The sequence below is a fragment of the Corapipo altera genome, unplaced genomic scaffold (assembly GCF_003945725.1).
Source record: "Corapipo altera isolate COAL_440 unplaced genomic scaffold, ASM394572v1 22b, whole genome shotgun sequence".
Lineage (NCBI taxonomy): Eukaryota > Metazoa > Chordata > Aves > Passeriformes > Pipridae > Corapipo > Corapipo altera.
Genome location: NW_020884876.1, coordinates 26,079,395 through 26,102,076, shown reverse-complemented (window position 1 = coordinate 26,102,076; position 22,682 = coordinate 26,079,395). Strand labels below are relative to the sequence as shown.

The 22,682-nt window shown below is 40.4% G+C and overlaps 1 protein-coding gene across 2 annotated transcripts in view; it reads right to left on the bottom strand.

Annotated features, from left to right (window-relative positions):
- TSPAN5 (tetraspanin 5) overlaps positions 1 to 21,505 on the bottom strand; it is an 85,426-nt gene extending 63,921 nt beyond the window's left edge. The window contains exon 1 of one of the 2 annotated variants that reach the window (XM_027636220.1): positions 21,397 to 21,505. In XM_027636220.1, the coding sequence (XP_027492021.1) occupies positions 21,397 to 21,477 (81 nt within the window). In that variant the 5' untranslated portion in view covers positions 21,478 to 21,505. The remainder of the gene's footprint in view (positions 1 to 21,396) is intronic. The other variant, XM_027636221.1, reaches the window with a different exon arrangement.
- Between the last annotated feature and the right edge of the window lie 1,177 nt (positions 21,506 to 22,682).

Below are 22,682 nucleotides of genomic sequence, written 5' to 3'. Positions count from 1 at the left end.
CCTTTAAAAGATAACACAAACACAAAGGTATGCCAAAAATTCAGGAAAGTGTTATTTATTTAATCGGCCAGGAAAGGACAGGGAAGAGCTTTACACAAAAGTCAATCTTCTGAACCCACAAGCAAGTCAAGTGACAGTGATTCACAAAAACACATTCAAGGATGATACAATTTCAGAACTAAAAAAGAAGTGAGCACCATCAACTGACAGGAAGGGTAAAATTCCTACAATTAATTTCATGAGTCCTTAGCAACCTTTTTAGGTAATCTCACCACACACCCTGGACTCTTTCTAGCAAAATATTTTTGGACTGACCAGAATTTAACAGAAATTTACACTCCTTCACATCACCACAAACAGCAAACCAGTGCACAAAATCTTTCTCATTCTCTCCAAGAAGAAGGCTTACTGTTTAAAAGAGAAAAAAGGAGAAAAAAAAGATAGGAAGAGTCAACACGCTGTTACAACTGCAACTCTCCAGAAGAGCAGCTAACAAAGGAAGATCAGCTTACTCAATTCAAGCACTAGCTGGCAAGTTCACACCAAAGAGCCACTATTGTTTGTACTAGCTGGGGTGCAGTTACAAGGAAAGAGCTACCAACAGCTACAGAAGTACTCTGGCACTGCACCTCAGCATGGATGCTGTACAGACACTTGCTTTCCCATTCATCCTGCTGTACGTGACATGGAAATACAGGATACCAGCTTACAGGACTACTCATCTGGCACCTGCTACTAGCACTAAACTTATCGAAGGAAAAACACACGTGCACTTTTCCACATGTGTACTTTTTGCTTTCATATAACAGTTTACTTGCACAATATTGTCTCTCACCCCACCACCAAGGTAGCTTTCAGTTGCCTAATCAGCATGATAAAATGAACAGCATGAGCAAGTCCTGATACTTCCCTACCTCCAAATCCATAAAGTCAATTACATAAATCAAGACATTTTAATGTAATGTGGATTAAAAGGTTCTAAGCTTAGGCATGCTTTGCTTTTAGGCTTTCACAATGCAGAATATTATTTAGTATGACAAAATGGGATAGCCTGTTTATTCATTCAGGAGAGGTATTTGAATTACCACTGACATTTGTTCATTGCTTCCAGATTTGGGAAATCAGACAAAGAAACACAGTAAACAGCTTGATCCTGAACACCATTCAGATCCTTTCAGTGAATCCTCCCACTCTCCCTGTGAGCAAGGAGTCACCAGTCCCATTATAGTCCTCCTCACCTAACCTAACAGCAGGATAATTCTATTCTGATCGATGGGTACTGAATACAAATTTCAATTACCGTGTAAGTAAAACCTGCTGTAAGAGTAATTGATTCATTCAAAGAAGTTCAACCAAGGAGCAGCAGGGATGGGTGGAGAGGAACATTTTTCTCACTCGTCTTGGAAGAATGTTTACTCGCCTTCAAGCTTAAAGAAGGAGAACTTTTCATCCTGCCTGTCTGCCATTATAAGCACCACACATGAAAACTGTGATTAAAGATACAGGGACATCAACCCTGCTCCTCTTGAATCTCATTACTGCATGCATATGCATTAGGCATTACTGAAGATGGCCCAGACACTAAATATACAGGGAGGAAAAGAACAAGCACTCCATTAGCAGGCAGTCTGGCAAGGCCACGGTTTCATTAAGCAGCAACAAAGCAGTTAAAGCACTCAGTAGTTGATTTCAGAGGTATTTTATTCAAAGACATTAAAATAAATCTAATTACAAAGGTAGTAATGGCATTTTGCTCTTGTTAAGTCCAATTGGTAGGCAGAACAGCATCCACCGTTGGTCCCATGATTATTTCCAAACATTACCACATGCTTATACAATTTCTATAATATCTATGACATTTTTAAGGAAAAATTTTAGAACAGGACAAGTTTTCAAAAAGCACTTAGACGACCTATTAACATTTAAGATGAACTCCAGTCTGCTGTATTATCAATGAGAGATTCTTATCAGCCTCCATCAGCCTGAAGCCACTTGTGAAGATGGCCACAGCTTACACTACTTTGGAAAGTTTTATCAAATTCTTACTTCGGAGAAAAGAGTCTCTGCAAATTAGGACCCTTTTCCACAGTAAACAAAAGGCAGTGCCACTGATTTCAGGTAAGACTCTCTAAGTGCTTGAAGCCTATTTTTGTTCAGTTAAGGCCTAAATAACTCTTAACAAAAAAAATTAACTTGACAGCTACACTTAGCTTCATCAAAGAACCCTGGAAAAATGTTGTTGAGACTGTTCCCTCCAGAACTGTTCCTCCACTCAGAAGATGTAGATAATCAGAGCAATGCTTTGATGAAATGCCCCAACTGCCCAGTCAGAACTTAAAGCTCACAATGACATGCTAGAAGAGGATTGAGGGGGGAGCGTGCACCTAACTTCAAAACACTTCAGTTTTTAACAAAATGAACCATCTGGAAAAGCGTTTGTGGCTTAACGTGCTCTCCCGAAAGTTAAAAGAGGATATGAAATTCACACACAATGTATCAATACATTTACACTCACGTGCCCAATAAGCCAAACCAGCTTGTGGAATCCAGAGCAGGGAAAAGCACAGAAGGTGGGCATAGTTCCTTTAACAAAAAGACTAAAAATAATCATCATCCTCATCACTTATCACCTCTACAAGGAAGGGTCCTCATATTTAAGTACACTGAGCCAAAGAACATCTATGTCAGACACACACAGGGTAAATACAAAACAACCTCCTCACAAAAAGAATACAGTTGGGCCAGAAACTCTACATAGCCAATTTTGAGGCATGGCATTCCATCCCACCACTAAGCAACTCCCTCTCTGCCCTCTGGGAGTTAAGAACCCCTTTACAAACACCAGGCTTCAAAACAATAACGACTCATTTGAGAAAACACTCCACTCACTGCTGTGCCCTAAGTCACACACACACACACACAATGGCAACACAATGGTTCTGATGTTTCTAACTCTCCGATTGACTTCGCAGGGAGAACAGAACAGGAATTAGCCCTGTATCTTCAGCAGCCATGAAAAGCACAGAAATAGCCTGCCTTCTTCAGGTAGTATAAAAAGCAGAAAGAAAGACTTGAGCTTTTGGTGAAACCCACATTGCTGATTCTTTTCTCTGCAAACAGCTCCAATCACTAGAGTACATAAAACATTTAGAGTTACTGGATTGCTGCTGCTATTCAGCCCAGTGGTAAAAGACTGTGACTGATACAAATGCAGAGGAAATTCTTGAGAAAAAGAAGAAAGTCAAGTGAAGATGATGTAGGAAGGTCTGATCTGCCATTGCACTGTCAGCCAAGAGTGGCCACAGGAGACTTTTGTATTTTAATTTATGCTCCCTCAGTCAGGCTGAGGAGCAGCAGCTGCTGCAGTAAGAGCAGAGAATGTAGGGCTGTCAGCAGGGCAGACAGGAGGGCAGTCCTGATGCCTGATACCCTGCAGAGAGAAGAAAGATAGCAGAAAAAGAAAGACTTCCCCAGCAGGGACTCCTCACTGGCTGGCAAGAGCAAAAGCTGTTCTCTTCAATGAGCTTCAGCAGTATTGGTATGGAGAAGAAGTGGAAAAACAGAACCAGGGGAAAACGTTTAAAAAAATATATATATATATATATACACACATAAACATATCTTTATATCTTTATAAACATCCTAGCATACACTGCTCACACTGGATTTTATTAACACTAGTAGAAACCATAGTTTTGTAGCAATTACACCTTTGGAAGTATACCTAGCCCACAGCATGAAATTTGGTTTGCAGGATGGGCTTATTTCTTCTTCAGTAGAATCTATCATATCAAAGATCAGGGTACGATGCAAAACACAGCTATACAGCAAACACCAAGGATGGGGGCAAGAGAGGGAACCACTCTTTGTTGCTGCCAAGAAAACACTAATTAATCCAAGTAGTTCACATATATATAAAAAAAACAAAAATAAAACCCACACACCCTCCAAAAAAACCACACAAAATCACACACCTAAAAACTTAAGAAAACCAAAACTATCAACCAAACAAAATAACATACCTTTAAATGTAAAGCCTCAAAGCACTTTGTTCTATTGTGCAAGTTTTCATTGAAGTACTTCTAAAATAGATCCCCATGCAGCAAATAAAACAGATTTCAGGATGAACACCTACCAAACTGTTTTCTCAGGCCTTCTTCCCCCCCCCTTTTTTTTTTTTTTCATTTCCTATAACAACAGGAATTTAGATTAAGTTGTTTATCTGGAAATCCCATTCCCAGTGGGATCAGATCATGGACCTGGGTCCTGGGAATAAGGACTTACAAAGGCATTCAGAAGCATTCATTCATTATTTCTTAGTAAAACAAAAAGTCTTAGAACTCCGTAAGCTTTTTTTATCCCCAAGCCTAGTAAACTAGCTTAAATCTAAAGTCAACCTCTGCATGGTCAGCTAGCTCTAAAGGATCTGGTATTTTTTGGCGAGAACCTCATCACCAGGTTATGTGGCTCTCTTGCCTATCTCTTGTCTTCTCTTTGTCAGCCAGTAAATACAGGTAGTCACCCATGACACTTATGTTCTTCCTCCCTTCCCATGACTATTATGCAAATAAACAAGAAAAGTCTCACATTTCATTTACCAGGTGTCAAATGCCATGGTATAACGTAAGGTGACTTCTGTAAACTTGTCTTAACAAATTTGCTTGGGCTACAACACAACCTTAGGGATGTCACGCTTATACAGCACCGATGACTCCGCTGTGCTGTCTGGCCACTGATTTACCTTATGCAACCCCTCAAAGTCGTACTCCTAGCACATTGGTCTCTGCTTCAGAGACAGCCTAGGCAGCAGGCAGCACTGTCCAAAAGCCACAGACTTGCTCATGGACTTTCTCAGGGCCCAGACAAGAAAGGAATTTCCCACCTATCCTTTCAAAATAACAGGTAAGTGCTACATTTGAGCTTTTATGTTAAAGCTAATTTCTAGAACCTACCAAAATAATAATCAAAGGAAGGAACAGTCTGGCACCTGCCTGAGAACACCCTTCAGATAAACCTGCCTATCGCAGAACTCTCAGCCCTAGTATACCATTTTGTTACTTAATAAGGATCCACCATAACCAAATAAGAACTCTGGGAGTGCAGACTTGCTCATTTCTTCCTTTTGGGAGGCAAGGGAAAGAGAGGATGAAAAAGGACAGAACTGCAAGCAATTGGAATCCTACATAAAAACTGCCAACTATATACCTTGTTGTTAAACACAGCCTGGGCTGAAAATGGTTAATTCATTGTAACTGGAGGAGCTGTGTAAAGATCCAAGTAGGTCACCATCTGGAAACTTAAAGCTCCTCTTCCCAGCAGAAAGCTTTTTCATCTGTGACATCCAGCTGTAGTTGCCTTGGACTGCTACACTTACTTGACTTTACACGCCTCCTACATTTGTAATTCAACCATCCGAACCACTGAAAAGGAAGGTATCCAAAATTTGTTTCTTAACGGTATTGTGTGGAAAAGCCAGGGGCAGGGTACAGAGGGAGCAGATAAAAGGTGTTTCAAACTACATTCTTTAGATGCAGGATTTTCATTGTGGTTTCACAGAAACTAAGCAGATGAACATGAAAGTTAATTGACTCCAAGCTGCAGAATGCTTTATTAGATGCCTGTTGGAACTCCACCTCTCGCAAAAGTAAGCCAATACTAATAGGGAAAATGTACAGCTAACAACTGGATGTCACACACTTCAGAAAGTCAGAGATTCAAGGACCAACCAGATAAATTCACAAAGAAAAATCTATATAGGGATTCCAAGTACAAAGATACTAATTCTAGATCTGAAAGGCAGAGGATTCAGAGCATACTCCCTAACATTTATCACTACCTGCCTTGTTTCTCATACTTCTTACCAGCTAGCCACTGTTCTAAGAATATTTACCTTAAAGAATCCTATTGTCTGGTCCAGTATGATCACTGGTATGGTCTCTGTTGCACTTCTAAAAAGGTTGAGGACTACCTTAACAGTGATGCCTTATTTTATTCTACATCAGGAATTCTATATCTTATTTATTCTATATCAGGAAATGCTTCAATCCAAACATAATGTTAGATGTCAGAGATGAAAGACAAGAACAGCTCACAGCACTTCACTATAAAAGCTTCAAAACAACTTTCTGCCCAACCTTCCGCAAGTTTTCATCTTGCGTCCTGTCCAAATCTAAGAACATTCCCTTTTATTTTAAATGTAAAATATTCATATTAAAAGGAAGACACTGATTTAACAGTTTATCTGAATTTAAATGAACGTTTCAATTCTATATTCTCATTAAAGTAACAATTTCTTGAAAATTTCAGAGCTACCTTTAATAACACAAAATTACTTCCAATACTACCTTTGAAACCTAAGAGTATCTACTCCTTTTGCTTTTGGTTACTTTACTGATGATTTTAGTTTGTTGAGAACATTTCACGAACAGCAAATACATAACTCATTTTGAACACTGAGAATTCATTTTGAAATTTTGTAACAGTTTACAGATCATGCAGTCCAAACTGCTGGCATTATCTCAGCTTAAGCCTGAAAGAAGAATTTTCACTAGACACATTTATCCCAAAGCTCAAGGGAGAAAGAAAAGAGCACACCTTTACCACCCTTAAGTAAAGCACAGCAGAAAAACCATTCCAAACTCCTGCTGGGTCATACTAGACCAGTATTAATGGTTTAGTTTCCATAACTTCTGTAGTAACTCTAGCTCTGCAGATTTCAACATAACCTTTCACAACTCAGGCTTTCTTAACTCAGCCTGGGGTCAGTCAAAGGTATCAGACCTTGAAAACAACAGGGAAATGACAACTTGTCCACAGACTTCAAAGCTAGTTAAGATTAATATTTTCAAGGGACATTGCTCAGTCTACAGTGGGGTTTTTTTTCCAGATTGGGTCTGTCCATAAAAATTACTAATTATGCCAAATATTAATTGCAGTGGTGGTGTTTGACACGGACAACACTCATAAAAACAAAACCTACATGACTTTAACTCCAGGCAGTTAAACTAGATAGATTTTTCAGTAGCAAAATGGTCCATTTAGTTCCCCTGGTCACATCCTCACCTGAGTGGAACTGTCTTCCTCCTATGTCACTCTTCACCAGCCTCTCAGTTGGTTTATGAAGCTATACCTTACACTGGCCCAACTGTTCTAAGTCAGTTTAGCTGGAAAGGATACCATCTTGAAATGTCCTCTGGGAAAAGAAACCATCAAACCTCCAAACTACTTTTGATCTGTATGGGACCCCATCTGAAAATTAAAGATTATTCAAAAATGCCTTTTTATCACATCTTTCACACCGTACAAAACACAGCCAAATATATCTTAAAATAAACAAACACCTGTTCTAGGTATTTAAAAGTTGTCAATCCACACAAAAGTAACAGAAATCCAGACTACAGGATCTTCAAACTTTTAAATTAGGAACCATTAAAATTTTGACTTTTTTAATAAGAGGTGTAGGTGCATTGATATATTTTTTCTTCACATACTAGAGAGAAATAAAAGAGCAAGATTCTTTCCTTTGGGGAGCTCCCTTGCATTGAATCTAGTCAAAAGGGAAGGCTCAGCACATCTCCAAAACTGTGGAGCAACTTTTGGCTCTGGAGGCTAATGTTTCATTTGAAGGTACATGACAATTTAGCTGATTAAGGATTCAGTGCAATAGCTCAAAGTTCTTCATCTCCCTTGGTGGTACAATGAATCTAAAAGCAGGGATTGTTAACTTTGACCCTTTTTTTTTTCCTGAGCCATCAATAAGAATCAGTTGCACAGTTCTTTAAAGCCTTCCTCAAAGGCAAAAAGAAAGGTGGCTCTTACTGTTTACTTTTAATAGTATTGAAACCATTGGTATTAGGACAGACTATAACTACCTACTCATCTTGCTTTTCCACAAAGTGCTGAAACAATCCAATAGTAGAAAATAAATGCAATATGCATTAAGTTCTACATTTGGACTGTTTTTACTTTTTTTTTTATCAATCACCAAAGCATAAACAAAACTAGACCGAGATGTTCAGTTCCCATTCAGTTATAAATTGATTTTCAGGTTTGATTTATATACATGGCTTCTTTTATGCTTTGTTTACAGAAATTATCAAGTAAGCTAGTGTGTCAGATAAAATAAGACACCATTAGCAGTAATGGAACATATTTCATGCAGAAGTCATTCTCTTTAGCCCAAGATGCTGTTGAAGTTCAGATGCCATAAACCAAATGTGGAGATTTCTTATGTGGCTAATGGTACACCACATAAGTAGTGGTATTTTAGAGCTGAGCATTAGCAGCTCCACTGGACAAGGATTTATCATGAAGTCGCTGCTGTTATGTACATGCCTGGCAAAAGCAGGACTCGGTGCTCAATGAAGTACTATGAATCGCTAATTGTAAAAAATGACACCGGTGACCAGCTCGCTGCCCAGACTGGTGGCAAGGCACATAGCCTGCAGAAACCACTGTTAAGTGGTATTTCAGCACATGTAAAGCTATTTCATCCAAGCACACCACTACTCTACAACTAGAGAGAACACAGTCACAATTGTTTGCTGAGGACAAACTCCATGTGCTTCATTGGCTGAGTTCTCCCAGTGCTAAAAGTATTAGAGTCCCATATAGCTCCTGCTACTGAGGGGAAGTTATCATCTAAAGGATGGTCAGGCAGGACGCTTACTCTAAAACACAAATGAGGAGGAACACTGCCTGATAGGCTCCACTGTTCTCTGCCAGAGTTTCTGGTTAAACTACTGTAACACCCTTTTTGCCAGCTCTTAGCTACTTAGGTAACTGAAGTAATTGCTCTAGCTCTTATGAAAGACTTTTCAGTGTTTTGTTTCGGGTACCTCTTTGAGCTTTCCCACACATCCTCCCTTTTTTGCTTGGTTTTTTTTTTTTTTCTGTAAAAAACTACATTGTTTGAAAAACAATTATGCAGCTGCCAACAAGTGATTCCCACTGAAGTCAACAGGATCTGCTCTTACGCAGAGGGTTGTAACAAGTGCCCAATCATTTACAGTGCTGAAAGCCTTTGTGCTCTATACCCTAAGTGGATGAAGGGCAATGTGGGGGGGGCTCATGTAAAATTAATACCACATCAGGAAGTGCATGAGGGAGAGGGAAGGCACTTAATAATTGATCCACAGTTTGTTTCTCGGAATTCTGAGACATCTTTATGTACGTTTGTTTTGGTTTGTCTTTGTGGGGTTTTTTTCCAAGGTAGAAAGTTTTTAAACTAAAGTTCTACTAACAAAACAAAGCGAAACAATAACAAGAGAGCTCCCAGAATGGTGCTTTGATAACAATAACTGCAGAAAAGTATCTTCGCAGAAGGCAATATGGAGATACAATAAAAAACAAGGCAGTGTTTTTCAGACAAAATATGACTATCCTCTCACTTTTAAAAGACTACATTCTTAAATTTAAACACCACCTGCTTTATGAACAAGTGGTGTATTCCATTCCTGCTCTTTTTGTGAAAAGTTACAGGTTTCTCTTCTCACCATCCTTTACACAGAAGTCCAATCACATCCCACAATGCAAAGTCCATCCTTCCAACTTATAAAGTCCTTTGAATTCCTCAAGCTAGGTGTCTAATACTGCTCACTTGAACAATTTTGACAACACAGCTACACCAGAAGTGTTCTACGTTGCTCTATAAATATCATCTGCAGTCATTTTAAGGACATGTTACAGTGGCAGATTGGAGCAAGACAGCCTTTTAAAGTAAATGAAAATCTGACTCTGGTACACTACAGAGATTTAAACAAACAGCAAAACCCACTGGAGTTCTTATCATCTCCAAAGATACAAAAAAGGAATCCCACCAACTCTCAACATAAAATATGTAGAACTTTACACTATTTTTCTAACTCATAAAGCAGGAACAACCACCAGCTTCTTTAAATTTCAGTCCTGTACTCCAGCCTCAAGTATTGTTGAGATCCTGTGCTTCAAAAGCAACAAGCCTTCCATGTGGTACAAAAAAAGGAGACACAGTACATCACTCAAATCTCTGCTGACCATGCCAGTCTCTACAATAGCCCCATCCATTCCACCTCACCTGATCCTACACAGCTCAGTCCTGCAGCAATTGTTTATGAATTGCTATGAAATGTGAAATTCTTCACATCAGAGCCAGAGCAGTGTGTACAGTTTTGATATTCACCAGACACACAGTTTGACACAACTAAAGAAGGATTATCTCCTGCAGGTGTAATTTGGAAGGTCTTGCACCAATACTGAGGCTTGCTGTTTCAAAAGGAGATACTTGCACATTACACTGAAAAGAGGCACGTTTATGGAACAAAGTTGTTTGTCAAATAGGAACAAGCACCTTAAAAATGGTACCAAAAAAATTCAGTGCTGGGTTTTTTACTTCTCCTTCCCACTACCCTGTGGACATGTGGCTGAATTCCAGAAACAAAGCCAGCAAACTGCACCTCTTGGAGCACGGCAATGACCATGCAGAGGCTCTTGTGGGCTAACAGCACAGACCCAGCTGAGCTTTCAACTCCAGGTGACAAAAGCAAGAACAGACACAAATAACTGTAAGACACAAAAAGGGCTTTCTTGGAGAATGGAACAGTCTCTGCAAGTTGGAGTACAGCACAAACTGAAAGGAGGGCAAAACCAACAAGAATCAGGTAACAAGAGGCACAGTGATTTATCCAGGTAGCAGTAAGCTGCTATTGACAAGAAAGCCACAAGTAACAGTGGAGTACATCATCACTGTCATTTATTAAGTATGACATTTAAAATAATATATGAAATACTGGATGATAGAGAGTACACTGGAAATCACACACACATATACAGAAATTTCTGGGATGGGAAAAGTTGAAGACACAAGCTACTGTTGCCCACTGTTGCTGTCCTTTTAAAGCCTTTGTCAGAGGTCAGCCCAGACCTCTGGGCTGCAGAGGCAGAACAGCTGACAGGGTCATGAAACTATGGGGCAGAGAAGAGTACTCAGAACAACAAAAATGGCCAGATGGGAGTTACAACTCATTCACCTGTTACAGTGGCACAAACTCTTCAGTGTCAGTCTCATCAGGACTGACAGCGGTTTTCTTTAATATGCAAAGTTATTAACTGCGTCTGTTCAGGAGCTACTTTCTCTCCCACAGGCATGAGAGTGGTTTAGGAAAAATGAAGGAAAGCAGAGGTCAACAAAGATGTAAACCATGTAAAACCTTAACAGGTTTATGTTCTTGAGTCAAACACAAATTTACTTGCATGGAAAAGTTTCTGCAGAATAAAACATTGATTCAAATATCACCACAAACCACTAGACTTACCCAGGAAGTGGTTTTGCCTATCTTCAAAACTAAGAAAACAAAACAAAAAAAAAAAGCAATGTTTTCAAACCACACCCAGCCCACAGAGCTGAAGCGGGAACACAACTGGTGACTATACCAGAACTCCCAGCAGGAGCAGAACAGTACAATAGTCAGAGGAAGCAAAAAGTCCTTTGCCCGTAACAGCAATTAGATGGGTTTCCAGTCCCTTCAAGTGCTCCTTTTAGATACATAACAATAGATAAATACATAAGTTAAAAAGAAACTTCTGCTCTAGCAAGTAAAAAAAAATAAATTTAGTACTGCATTATTTTACGTACATGTTATATATATATATATATATATATGCATGCATAGTGTTATATATATAAATGTATCTCCAACATTAAATGCATACTAACCTTTTGTTTGTAACAAAGCCACCAGAAAGGATACTACTTGGGAAGGGATAATCATGACAAATTCTCTTCAGAGATCATTTGCCACCCCATCTAGCAGGCCACTCCAATGAAGGATTTGCATTATTACAGGGAGTGGCATGGTGTTTAGAATGACATTTATGGGAAGGAGAAGAAACTAGAGAGGTAAATGATGGAGTTGTCCACTTAACCTTAAGTTCAAATTAAGTTCACATTACAATAAACTTGGTAGACAAGCACTGCTCTTTGTTTCTCCACTTCACTGAGCACTAAGGAGAAAACAGATCACCACCACAACTCTTACAAAAACAGAGATCAAAGCACACCAGAGGAGTACTCCCAAGTAGCCAATGTCTACATAACAGTCCTCACTGGAGTGAGCTATCTATTAACACAGCAGCATGTCTTACACCTCTGTGTACTCCTGAGTCCAAAACCACTTTACCTAGAGTTGAGACAGGCCATGCTGGTACAATCACTTAAAGTTGATCTGTGCAGGGAAAGGAGAAGACGGTCCTACCATTTTCCCATACTTCATTCTTGCAGCTAAACAGCAGGTCAATAGAAATTGTTCCAGATGAGAGAGTTCTCAGTCAGATCAGGTAACTGATTGCTATCAGTCCACTGAAGCTGTATTAACACATGTGGTTCTGCAGCTTTGTGCCAGCCTCAGCCACTTGCAGCCCCCCTGCTTTCATTTTGACACTAGAATTTGCAAGACAGCACAACAAAACCAGCCATGAAACGACTGCCAACCAAGGTGGGGAAGTGGCCCTGCTACAGAAATAGGTCTGCCTAGGTATTCAGAGAAGAAAAAAATTTGAATTAGGCAACACCTCACATGACCCCTTAATGCTCACAGAAAGAAAAAGAAACAAGAGAATGTTCATGATATCAAGCAATATTGATTAGAAACTGGACCTTAGTAATTTTTCAAGCACAATTATACATATTTCATATTTATATATACACATTTTTATAGTCTTCACAAGCCGAATGGCTGAATTTTCATCTAGGAATTAATTGGATAACTCTTTGGAAAAGAGGGATTCTAACTTTGCAAGTTTTACCTCTTCTTTTTATATTATTTTAATTTTATATTTCATTATTGTTGGACTGACTGAATTCACACATATTCCTTTTGACACACACCCACATAAACTGGCAGTCAGGAAGACAACTTTTATGAAACGCTATCTTATACCCACGGGGAACCTTTCTACTTTTATATTTAGGTGGTAAAAATTAAAAAATCTGAAACCCTTGCTCTGTGCATAGTAGAACACCTCTGTATACTCCCAGCTGAGAATAGCCCCGGACACTTGCCAACCCTCCTCTTCACTACCTAGTAGGACTCAATGTTTTAAACTGTCACCATTTCAAAATTCTGTTCTCCAGCCTGAAACACTCTAACCTCATGGCATTGCAAAGACAAACTTGACAGTGATCTTCCACAAGGTGACACAGTTAAACGAAGCATTGTATGAAGCAGCAAAACCTTTGCCATATATTATCTGTAAATGTTTTTCCTCAGTGTCTCTGCTTTTATATATAAAGCATTTACAGCACGTAGAGGGAACTCCCATCAAGCTCTTTTAAAATCACAGCTGGTTGGAACACAGAATGCAGCAGAAGAGATGCAGTTCAGTGCGAGGGAAGCACAGAGAACCTAGCCTCACAAGGGTAGATATATGCATATGTGAAGCTTACATGGGTACATAAAGCAAAGGTGTCCAACAGGCAGAACCTGTGATGCAGGCTCTGACAAAATAACAGACACCAGGTGGATCTGTTTGTGGTGACACCCCACACAAAGTGCTACTGCATCTTTGCTTAGGGCACCAGAGCTCAGTTGAGAGAGTCTACTCTCTTGACACAGAGAAAATCCTGACATAAAACAGTGTTCCACATCATAGAAGTTTTGTCCCTAAATCAAAGTAAATTAAGCTGGGCTCTCATCAAATGTAAGCTACTAACACTAGGAAACACCCAGTAGGCTGAGTTATTTCAAGCATCCTTGCAGTATCATTTCTATCACACTCATTACCCTCTAACAGTAGCTTACTGGAGATAGGACTGGAGACACACTCAGGTTTTAACTCATTAACACTATGTTCAAGAAAACAAAGCAGAAGCCTCTATGAACCCAAAGTATTGCATGTATCTAAAGATATTTAGTCTCCTTTTAATGCTTTCTTTGAATTTAATACCACAAAGAAGGACCAAACACTTTTAGAAATAATGTTACTTGCTTATTGAGGAGAAAAAGAACCTATTTAAGCAAAAGTTCCTACAATTCTTTTTTTTTTTTTTCCATAAGAAGTTATGTTGTTAGGGAAACCAGGTGACAAAAGGTACAGAACAGATATACAAAGTGTCTTCATAATATGTATTTGCTTTGCTGCAAAAAAAAAAAGCTCTTCCATCACAATACATAAGGAACTTTGCCTGAAATGATTTTCTATATTATTTGATGTAATGGAGTCTTCACTAAGAGCACAGGGATTTTCAAGGCCTGGAAGAGGCATATTGATTTTTCCCAGTTCTGTGGGAAATTGACAGTTCATTCATAAGATCCTCTGTGTGTGCTGAAATACTTATTCTAAATGTGTCCAGAGGAAAGTGGCTGGGAAGTTGAAACATTAGCAGAAGAATCTGATGTGGAGACTGATGTGTATTAAAATAAATACCTGTACTGCCGTTTGGTTCATTTATTTTATAAAGCTAAAGGAGTAGGATCTGACTGTTTTTAGCATCTCTGCAAGTTAGGCCATCTGGAGGTTATATGAGATCACACTGAGTCAGAGTTTGATACCAAATCAAGCACCCCTGACTGCAAGCCTCAGTGTGTTAGTGACATTTTTAAATGCCAGCATAAGAAGGCGGCTGAACTGCTCTAGATCTCTGTGTACATTACAGAAGTAGCTACAACGAGCACTATGCCAACAGTGACATCCACCCACAACAACCCTTAACACCTGTACAAAATACTGCTGAAATCAGTGAAAATCTATATCCACAGCGATCCATGAGATAGGATATTTTGTGGCAGGAGCAGCAGAACAATCACAAAAAATGGGATGTTTTCCAAACTCACACAACAGTACAATGAAAAAGAAACAGATTATTCTTTACTGATTTGAGGCCTAATGTTTTCCTAGATTTTGCACTGTAAATGCATCATTAAATGCAATTCAGTACATTCATTAAAAAAGGGATAAGCTTTTTTTGTTTTAATTCTTTACTGCATTGCAACAATACTTGCTAACTTTTATGAGAAACAAAGACAGAAACTGGTATAAGAGTACAAAGTCACTATGAAATGCTAGCTAGTGGAAAAGTCAGATGTTAAGAAGAGTTTAAAATATTACCATACTGGAAGGCACTTTTAGGGCTAATGCTAACAGTGACTTCTGGGTCACGTCTAACAGAGCTGGGTTACTTCACGAGCTGTTTAGCTTCTCGCTCCTGTCCATATCAACAAAACAATGACAGTCCTGTTGACAGACTACTAGTCATGCACTTGAGAAAAGTGCTGCATATTTTGGGCAAAGCCAAGTCTGAAGGCTGGTTCCCTCCTACAGCACTATGGTTTCAAATTAGAATCCCCTAACTGGCAGAATTAGGTCAAGCAATTTCTTTGGGTCAAAAGATATTCTCTCTCACCTCCAGTTTTAATTGAAAGCAAAACATTATACTCTAAATGTTCACAGCAAATCTTCACAGCTTACTGCTTTTGGTTAATGGAGTATAAACTGTTGAAGTACCTAGCCTGAATACTTAACAACACATCAGCTTCTTGCTCTAAATTCATTACTTGTAGAAGTCCAGGTGCCAAAACCAGTTTCTAATTTGTTTTCAACATAGACTTCATAAAGTCTATTTGTAGGAATGGGAATCAAAAGAAAAGGAAGCAATGTAAAACCAAGTTTCTCATCCTCTACTAATCATTAACTTGCATCTTACATAGTTTAAGGAACAAAGAATAAATTAAAGTTCACTAAGAAGTACATCACGATTGTTGTAATCTATAGAACTAGGTTTTAGAGAGCATTCTTAAATGGCAGATTACATACATATTTTCAAACTCCTGTCCACTGGAGAGGTTAGAGAAGTTCCTTACATTTTTCTTCTTTCTACTCTCCACACAAAAACAACAACAACAAAACCACCCAAACCCCTCCTTCTCCCTTGCCCCCAAAAAAACTTTCTCCCCCACATTTTCCATCTGAAAATTACCCTACATCTATTGCACTTGGTACATAATTTTTTTGTTTGCTTACAAGAATATGTTTTCTGGGTTCCCATCTGGGAAAAAAGCTTTTCTTCCCCAGTATAGCTGATGCCTGCCTTCCCTATATGCCTATTATATCATACACTGCAGTTGAATATGTACATATTCATACACATAATCCATACACCAAAAAGTTTACAATTACAAGATTGCCTTACGGAATTAAGGTAGCACATCCACCCTGATATTCACTGTTACAGAACATGGATTTCTTGCCTTTATTAAGGAAGTATTATCAACATGCAACAAAAGGGATGAGATTAGGACCAAAGATAACCTCTTTTTACACATACATATACCAGTAAGATGTTTCACTTGCAGAAGTATTCTGTTGGGACTGCCCGTACTCTGCGTGCCATTCACATTTTTCTCTGACTGGAAGCTTAAAGATTCAAAATTGACTCTTCATACTTTGAGATAGATGTGCAACCAGAAAAAACTTACTCTGACAATTTAATCAAGGTGAGAGACTGGTAAATATATTTACCAAATTCATCTTTAACAGAGAAGAAAAGTATGTAAGCTGCTTATGATAGTTTCTATAATATTCTCTTGAAGTACACTGACATCAAACAGGAGGAGTCACACAATCCATCACAGTGAGTTTTCTCTACCTCTTGTGCCCTTACGCTTCTTCAGTCTTTCAGAAACTAGAGACATCAAAGAGCTTAAAACAGTAACATATTTACAAACATCTAGTTTGGGAAAACAAATATTTATGAGAAAGGAAACAGTTTCATCCATGTTCCTTACCTATTTCTTTTTGTATGACCAATGACACAGCCTACCACCAAGCTATAAGGGAACACAGGGCAAGGAAAAATTTTATGCCATGAACAATCTCTACAAAACTGAAGCAAGTCCCTTGGAGCCAGCAGCTACTAAATTTTTATATGCATTTGAAATACTGGGGCTACACCTGCTGAAAGAGACACTGAGGAGTTCAAGAATCACAAGCTCACAACAAGGCATCTATTCCATCAATATATATACCACTGCCCTTCACTGTTACAAAACAGCAGGATACGTGCCCAAAACAAGCATTGTTTTGCTTCTGGCAAGACCACTTGTGGAATGTTTAGCTATCTGTGCTATTAAGAAATGCAAAATAAAAAATAAAAATCATTTGATCATAAAAGGGGGAAGGGAGGGAAATGAACAGAATGTTTCCACTTCCACTGCAAGGACGTCTTCTCAATGCAAATTTTTAAAGATCAAATGCTACAGAATGCATTAGAAAATTGCACGGAACAAACATTGATTTGTTTTGGCAAGGGAAAATTACATAATCCAAACTTCCTTGTGGATATCTGAAAACAAGCTGACATCAAAAATTATCTTTTCCCCCTCTGAAAACAAACTATCAACAATGTACAAAATTTAAAAAGCAATCTATTGGTTGTCCTTTAAAGGTCACTGCACTTTTCCAACACTTTTCCCATAACACACTTACATAACCTTATTTTCTTTCTGCTCTCTCTCTGTAATTCGGAAGACTAGACTCCCATATGGTTGCCATCAAAACCATCAGATGCCAAGCAAATTAAAACACAAGTTATGACTTCTAAAATGCTGATGTATCATAACTGCAGCATATCTCACAGCTTACAGTGAATCACCAGATAAAGCAAAAGTTTCTGAGTTGTCAGTGCTTTTTATATCTTTCCAATTAGACAAGGGTCAGTGGAATCAAATGTGGATTGAAATTCAGAGTTAAGCAATAGTATATATATACGCAGTTTCCATCAAATATAATAAAGCACAGAGAACAATTTAAAACAGCTCTTGGAACTAAAGTCAGCCTAAAACTGTCTTGCAAAAGTAGAGGGGGAAAGAGGGAAAAATGGTTCTTGCCCTTTGGGAAGCTGGGTGGCCTACTTTGACCTTTTGCACTCTATCTTCGACAACACTGTACGTGGAAGCCTAAGGGGAAAAGGAGGGAGGAGCATCATTTGTTTGCTTTCTTTAACTATAGAAAAATGCTTTCTCTTACCTTATATTACAGTTTATGGTTTACCTAGACAAAAACAGAGAGGTTAATAAAAAAGCACTGTCTATTCCACCAGCTGCCAGCCTAGAAAGGTAGCAAACCATGTGGTGCTTTGCACAGGTATTATGCTAATCAAGTTAAAGCACAGGTGTGTGCCCCATGAACAACCTGCAGAAGGACAGCAGCTGAGCAATGCAAAGGGAGGCATAATATTGAGTTCTAACTTTTGATTTAGATGTATTTGTGCCTATTAGTTCTCCGTTCCTAAATCTTACTTTGACCACTGCAAAATGAGCTTCCCTTTTCCACAACACCATAGCAGTCTCATAAAATAAGTTTTTCTGAACAAACACTTTCAGCGTATTTACCAACATTAATACTGAATTTCCAAAAGAAATTATGCTTGCAAATATACCTAAAACATTAATTATGCATAATATTGTCTTCTACAACAGTATGAAGAACATATTTAGGCAAGAACATGTTACCTGGTGTGGTGCAAGCCTGAGAACTATCTTCAAAAAGCATACTGACACCTTTAGTCACAACTACATACAGAGCATTAGAGTGCAACTTTCCCCTAGTCATTGCTCTAATAATTCAGTTGTGGTTTTTAAAGAAAGAAATACCTAACCAGCACAAAAACAAAAAGACAAAAAGGCCTGGTAATTTATTTTGCCCATATTCTGTGGCATTTAAAGCCTCGGATTTTTTGTAATAATTTCAGTTTAAGTAGCATGTGCAATCACTCTCCCAATCATTTCAGCAGATCTATAACATTCCTCTACTCAAGGTATTGACAATTTTCTTGTCAAAATCATTACTCTTCCAACTCATTCTCCTTTAGTCCATTGGTTTATGATGCAGAATAAAGAGTATTTCCCACTTGTTTACATTAAAATTTTTAAAGGTTGTGTTGAAACAACTATATAACAATGCTCAGGTAAAAGGTCTATCAAAGGTGTGCTACGTATCTCCACATTTGCAAGATCCTGGAGAGTGTCATGGCATTAATATGACAACCTCTTATTCATTTTGACCTATATAAAATTACTACATTAGTGGTTATTTTTGATAATTACTTTCTGTAAACAGCCAACTGAATTTGCAATTTTCATTTACAGCTTTTCTGGCCCAGTTTCATCATAGACTATTGAAGGATTTGCTATTAATTCAGTAAAAACAATATTAAAATGTATTCTACGAGAGTAACTGCCTATATTTTCACTCAAAATCATGAAAGATGTGGTAATAAATGCAGGCTTTCTTGTAAAGAGATTACAATATTCTAAAGAAATGACTAAACTCTTACAAAGTGCTTGGTCTCCGTGAATTTCAAGAAGTTTTGCCAGGAACACAAATGAGATGATTAGCATTTCACAAAAGAGGAAATCTGCAAGCAAGGGCCACACATCAAGCAAGTGGCTGAGTGGGTGATACACAATTATATTTTTTCAGGTTTTCAGATTAGCATTCCAATAGTACAAAGCCTCTGGGCTAGTGGAATATCCTTTGGCCCATTCAGTTACAAGAGAGGCACACCTGCAGAAGTTGTGCTGAACCAGCCTCAAGAACACAGGATTAGAAAATGAGTAGCTACAGAAAACGTAAAACATACCACTTTCCCACTTGCACCCTGCACACATTAACCTTCAGAAAACAAAAAGAAGGCAATTATAGGGTGTATAGCCTCTGATATACTGACAGTGCCTGAAACAGCATGTTAACATAGATTTCACCATAATCTCCCTCTCTTAGTCCAAGGACACTGCACTCAAATGTTCCTCACAGGACTTGTTTCCTGCTGAAAAATATTAATGCTCACAGCAACTTATGCCTAGGAGAATCCAAATAAAGGAACAGACAAGTGAAAAGAACCATGGCAAACTCAACCACTAAAAACTGAACGGAAGAGTACAATCAAAACAGCTCTGTCGGGTCAGAATACCACAAAGCTTGCTACCACTCATCTCCAGGGGTCAGCCTGGGGCCAAGTAAACACCGACATAAAGCCAGAGTCAGGTTCACTTTTGCAGCCTACCTTCTTGATTAAGGAAAGGTATTTCAGTATAAAAATGTAATTACAAGACTCCCATCCTTTCAAACACCCTCTTCAGGTATCTTTATTTTCCAGGAAAACAGACTTGAGATTAGCTATGGATACCTGCTGCCCATGTAACCACTCTCTGTTCTCACCAAGGGGACAATCAGAAGCTCAGTACTGCTTAGGTTTTTTCTCTTCTATTCTTCCCCACTTTCATCCATAAAACTTCAAAGTGGTGTGGGGTTTTTTCCTCAATTCTCCTTTCTAGTCCAAACAAGCCACTATACTGGATATATATTTAACTTGCTTTCAAAGCCCCTCAAAAATACATTCACCCTACCTGGGTTTGTGCATGTTTCTCATTGTTATGTGGAACATCTCATGACAAGAGGATTGTGCATGTAAGAGCCTTGACTTGAACATTGTATGCAGTAAGAAGACCTCATCATTTACACGTGTGTGAGAATGCTCACATCCTTCCACTCTGTGGTTCCGAAATTTGGCATGTACATACAAAACCAGCTGCTTCTCTTTCAAATCCAACACATGGAGAAGATGCTAGAAGTACCAGTATATGAAGGTTACATTTCACTATACAGTTCTGCCTACTCTACAGCCAGAATGGTGCAACAAGATACTGTGCAGGCAGATCACAGCCAGAATCCCAACAAATGCCCAAGCGAGCCTCCCATGGGCTTGAACTTTAGGGATGGGTGGAAATACTGTTTCCCTCCTCCTCCATTCTATGCTTGCTACTACTAGTATGTGTTAACAGCTAATCATAACAAACCCTGGCCATACTCAGCTTCACCATTGTGCAATCATTAAACATCACTGTTCAGAGAACCTGAGCTGTGATTTTATTATTATTATTATTTGCATCTAACAGGGATGTCAGCGTGAAAACATGCAGATCAATTCGTTCTCCAGGCTCGGGTGTCTGGCTGCTCCCTCCCTCCCCCACCACAAAGCAGAGGAGGGGAAAGGAAGGAGGAAACAGGAAAAAAGGAGGGGGGAAAAAAAAGGCACGAAATCCTCTTCGCACCTACAACAAAAGCAATTAGGAGGGCCGGAAGGGAAGAGGAGCCGGCATCCCCGGGAGGTGGAGGAATGCAGCACCACAACTTGCCCGGGGAAGGGCTGTCCGGGGCCGGAGGGGTGGTGTCGGAGGCACTCCCGGCCTCGCACCCGCACCCCATCCAAAATCCCCCCGCGGCCTCGCGCCTGGCTGTCACACGTCCCTGTCGCTCCCGGCCGTGCCCAGACCGGGGGCGCCGGCGGCCGGGATGGAGAGGGAGGAGGATGAGGAGGAGGTGGCAGAGGAGGACACGAAGCGCCGCGCAACCGGCTCCGCTTACCCAGAAAATGACATTGAAGCCGAAGATGAAATATTTGATGCAACAACTGACTTCAGGCCCCTTGTAGTGCTTCCCGGACATCCTCTGCGCTCATGAAGACGCTTTGCTCGCGGCCAGGGTGAGAACCAAATGGGGGCGCGGGGGGGCGGGAGGGGGATAAAAAAAAAAAAAAAAAAAGGGGGGGGAAGACTAGGAGGAGGGGGCTGGGAAGACTGGAAGGAGGGTGGGGGTAAGACTACGAGGAGGGGTGCGGGTGCGGCGCGGCGGGCAGGGCTCAGCGCCGGCTCCGCGCCGCGGGGAGATGCGGCAGCAGCGGCGCGGCGGCGGGTCGGCTCCGACTTGCCGGGCGCCGGGGATGGCCGGCGAGCAGCTCCCACCTCCTCCTCCTCCTCCTCTTCTCCCGCATGGAGGACGCCCTCGGCTGCTGGCGGCGGGAGGGAGGAGAGAAGGAGCGGGAGAGGCGCCGGCGGGGCAGGATCTGCCCGGGCAGAGGCCGGAGCCGCGCGCTGCCCCGAGCGCGCCCCCGCAGCGCCAACGGCCGCCGCGCGCGCCCGGCCCCGCCCCCGCCCCGTGATTGGCGCCGCTCCCCGCCAATCAGACCGCGCGGCCGCCGCCCGCCCCGTGTGGGCGGGGGAAGGGGCGGAGCTGCGGCCCCGCTCCCTCCGCAGCCGCTCGCGGGAGTTCCGTCCCCCTGTCCTGCTGCCATCCCTCCCTCCCTCCCTCCCCTCCGGGGTGACACAGGCCCGGGAATGCCGAGACGGCGAGGAATAGCCCCGCCTGGCACGGACCACGGCCCCAGTTCCAGGCTGGCTGCGGTAACGAGGAGGAGCCAGACCGTAATTACACCGTGTGTGTTGTTCTGAATGGGCGCCCTCGGATCGCCTCCCACGGGACCCCGTGTGCGCAGGAACGCGTGAAGAACTATTTTACAATGATTGCTAGAATTTATATTTTAACATACTCTGAGTTTATATTGAACCTGACAGCTATAAAGTTATTAGTAAATGAGAAATTAATGCAACACATCTATACACTAACTATGACGGTACTGTTTATCACATGAGCCTTATCCCTGTGTCTGTTGTTAACGCTGTCTTTACAAGACCATCCATGGCAAGAGGGTGGAAAAAGGTGAATCATCAGTAATGCATATGTTCCATACCAGTGAATAAGGGCACAACAGGTGCCTTACAGTAGGGTATGGTAATAACGTGTTATATTAAGGTGTGCTTCTTACAAGTGGCTTCAAATATTGGTGACAACCTGTAATACTTATTAAATTATTA